Source organism: Physeter macrocephalus, chromosome 20, assembly GCF_002837175.3.
Source record: "Physeter macrocephalus isolate SW-GA chromosome 20, ASM283717v5, whole genome shotgun sequence".
In the NCBI taxonomy this organism is placed as follows: domain Eukaryota; kingdom Metazoa; phylum Chordata; class Mammalia; order Artiodactyla; family Physeteridae; genus Physeter; species Physeter macrocephalus.
Window position 1 is genome coordinate 47,926,439 of NC_041233.1, and position 4,044 is coordinate 47,930,482.

The 4,044-nt window shown below is 34.8% G+C and overlaps 1 protein-coding gene across 1 annotated transcript; it reads left to right on the top strand.

Annotated features, from left to right (window-relative positions):
- Window positions 1–545: 545 nt before the first annotated feature.
- LOC129391679 (interferon-induced protein with tetratricopeptide repeats 5) lies at window positions 546–3,645 on the top strand (the record flags this gene model as incomplete). Its single annotated transcript, XM_055081429.1, has 1 exon — window positions 546–3,645. A coding segment is annotated over one exon (1,497 nt), but the record flags the coding sequence as incomplete, so codon positions are not given.
- Between the last annotated feature and the right edge of the window lie 399 nt (window positions 3,646–4,044).

Sequence of the window (4,044 nt, forward strand, 5' to 3'; positions counted from 1 at the left end):
TTGTTATATCTCAAACTTATACTTCTTCCCATCTCTTGGTATTCCTGTTCCTGTCTGAGTCTGTGTCTTTTTTTTCTCTGTGGGGTTTCCTTTGTTTCTTTATTTCTCTGCAAAAGTTACATATTCATGTGGCTTCTGTCTCCTTAAGTGTACTCCTTTTTCTTATTTCTCACCTTCTCCTCTTTCCCTTCACTACTCATAATACAGAAAAGAAATTTTTATGTTGTTTATTAACTGTGTATATATCTATTATTCTTAATTTCGGAACTAGTAAATACAATATTTTCAATTCCCCTCTCTAAAAATAGGTGGTCCTTGTGGGTTAGTGACTGCCAAAAGGAAATACATACCCTATAACATAGAAAATGCTGTCATCTCTCCAGAATTGGTTTTGCAATAAATAATGTGAATTTAATGAAATATTCTAGGACATAGCTATACTAGTTTCCTCTGTGTATAGAGTTATAGAAATCTAGTGCTTTAACTGTAAGATCAAATAGATAAAATATAGTTCTTTGCTTAACAACCTGTTTAAGATTTAAAACTTTATTATTTCCTTTATTTCTTCAAAAATTAAAAAGGATTTTATCTTTGACAGTGAAATTCCTAAGGACTCATTGAAGGCCATTCTGTTGGAGTTAGAATGTCACTTCACATGGAATTTACTTAAGGAAGACATTGATCTGTTTGATGTAGAAGATACAATTGGGCAACAGCTTGAATTTCTTACCACAAAATCCAGACTCACTCTTTATAACCTGTTGGCCTATGTGAAACACCTAAAGGGCCAAAATAAAGATGCTCTAGAGTGCTTGAAACAAGCAGAAGAAATAATACAACGAGAACACTCGGACAAAGAAGAAGTACGAAGTCTGGTCACTTGGGGAAACTATGCCTGGGTTTATTATCACATGGACCAGCTTAAAGAAGCTCAGAAGTATATAGACAAGGTAGGGAACGTCTGCAAGAAATCGTCCAGTCCTTCCAACTACAAGTTGGAGTGTCCAGAGATTGACTGTGAGAAAGGGTGGGCACTCTTGAAATTTGGAGGAAAGTATCACCAAAAGGCTAAAGCAGCTTTTGAGAAGGCTCTGGAAGCAGAACCCGACAATCCAGAATTTAACATCGGCTATGCCATCACAGTGTATCGGCTAGATGATTCCGACAGAGAAGGGTCCATAAAGAGCTTTTCTCTGGGCCCCCTGCGGAAAGCTGTAACCCTGAACCCAGATAATTCCTATATTAAGGTTTTTCTGGCACTGAAGCTTCAAGATGTACATGCAGAAGCTGAAGGGGAAAAGTATATTGAAGAAATTCTGGACCAAATATCATCCCAACCTTACGTTCTTCGTTATGCAGCCAAATTCTATAGGAGAAAAAATTCCTGGGACAAAGCTCTTGAACTTTTGAAAAAGGCCTTAGAGGCAACACCAACCTCTTCTTTCCTGCATCACCAAATGGGACTTTGCTATAGGGCACAAATGATCCAAATCAAGAAGGCCACTCGCAACAGACCTAAAGGAAAGGATAAACTGAAAGTTGATGAGCTGATTACATCAGCTATATTTCATTTCAGAGAAGCTGTGGAGCGAGATTCTATGTTTGCATTTGCCTACACGGACCTGGCCAACATGTATGCTGAGGGAGGCCAGTATAGCAATGCTGAAGACATTTTTCAGAAAGCTCTTCGTCTGGAGAACATAACTGATGATCACAAACATCAGATCCACTACCACTATGGCCGCTTTCAGGAATTTCACTGTAAATCAGAAAATACTGCCATCCACCATTATTTAGAAGCCTTAAAGGTCAAAGACAGGTCATCTCTGCGTACTAAACTGACAAGTGCTCTAAAGAAATTGGCTACCAAGAGACTTGGTCACAATGCTTCAGATGTGCAGAGTTTAAGTGCCCTAGGGTTTGTTTACAAGCTGGAGGGAGAAAAGAGGCAAGCTGCTGAGTACTATGAAAGGGCCCAAAAGATAGATCCAGAAAATGCAGAATTTCTTACTGCTCTCTTTGAGCTTCGACTTCCCATTTAAATACATACTCCAGGAAATTAGTTCTAAGCTTTTTTTCTCCATTTTGGTTTCTTATATTTTTGTTTATTGTTTTAATCCATTGTTCATTATAGAGCTAAGTTTTATTGAATTATTTTGTACCTGGCATCATGCTAAATACTTTATATACGTTATGATGAATTTTTTTTAATTAAAATACAATAATCCATTGAGAAACAGGAAAATTCCGGCTGTTGTAACTTTATAAAATATGCTTTATCTCTGCTATTTATAAAAATTTTCTGATTAGATTTTGTGAAGTTTTCCATATTACTACTTCCTTATGCTGCGAGTATAATCCTACACAAGCCTCTGACACCTAAGTCAGGAACAGTCTTTTAGGAGTGCAAAATTATATTAGTTAAGCACTTAACTATGTAGCTTGCAAAAGACGGAAACTTCTAGTTACAGACGTTCTGACTTTGAGGATATTTAACCATCAACATGATAGTTACCTAAAGAATCCTCTTTCTTGGAAGAAAAATGTTTATAATAGAAGTTTGTCATCCCTGATGACTTCAATAAACGGAGAAAACACTAGAACGTGAGAAAAAAGATTTCCCCATATACAGAACTTCAGGGACCCATGAGAAATCCAAAGTATTACCTCCCAAAATATTCATTAAGTAGCTAGAAATAGTGATGAGGAAAAAAATGAATAATGGAAATCATTAGTTTCAAATTTTTCTAGTTCTTTTAACTAGAAGAATAAACCTAAAGTTAATCTAGATGGAATTAATTTTATTCCTTCCAATTAAAATTGCAGTATTTTTAGGTTAAAATCATTGAGATAAAAAGCGGACCAGTTGAGAAATTGGGAGAAATGATAAACAAATGGGTAAAGTAGATGCCCCTAACCTACATCCCTAGATTACCAAGATTTCAGTGATTTAGTTTTGGGTCTGGACTGGTTGGAATTCTCATCCACACAATTTCTGGCCTTTGGTTAACTTTTAATATTCCAAAGTTACTTCTATGAAGCTTTTCCTTTTGTCTGAAGTTTTCAGATTGACATGTTTTCCTGTAGATCCTCTAGGAATAGTTAAGCCCTCTTTTCAGTTTTAATATCCACTTTGAAGGGTCACTGCTTAAGGGCTTTTATCCCAGAGGACTTTTAAAATCGGGATGTTGCTAAACGTGGCTTCTTTGATGTTGTTTCCTTGATTATAGACTACACAATTATATTTACTAACACAGTGTTAGTGGAAAAATATGCCATATGATTTAATTCTCCGTACCTTCAATGTAGCTCTTAAAACTACTGTAATATATACTGTATATATTCTCCATACCTCCTAAAACTCCTGTGTGTTTTTTACTTTTTGTTACTATTTTTATTTTTTAAATTTCTATTATAGTTTTGATTATTCTAGAAGTAATGAATTCTCATTGTAAAATTTCAAACAATACAGAAGTATATGAATTTAAAAGAGCACTTCCTTCACGCTACCCCAATTCCATGTGCCCAAGGTAAATTGTTAATAATTTGATAGGTATCCCTCCAGATATTTTTTTCTCAGCATATTCAAACATACATAAATACTGCAGTGTATCTCATGAATTAATTTTTTTTATGTTTGTTTTACTTATCTCCCTGCTGGTTTTATTTATTTAGCTGATTTCACTTGTTTTTTCAAGAATTAAGAACAGGCAAAGGAATGATCTTTAAGTATTTCAGTAATTCAGGACCAAAGTCCTAACCTATCAGTAGAAGCATTTGTCCTGTTTTGAAGCAAATAGCTCATTTTGCAGCAAGTCATTTTCTCCCATTGGGAATAATGTTACGATTAAGGTTATGTTCCCAAGTAGAGACTTCATACGCAATAAAATTACAGGTGTGATATCAAAACAAAGATACAACTATACAAGCCTCTCTATTTAAACTTTAGACTTTAAGGTCTATTAAGTGATTTAAAAATCCACTAGATATTAAAATATTGAAATATATAAGAAGCATAACATACTAAGAAAGTATAAAATCAGC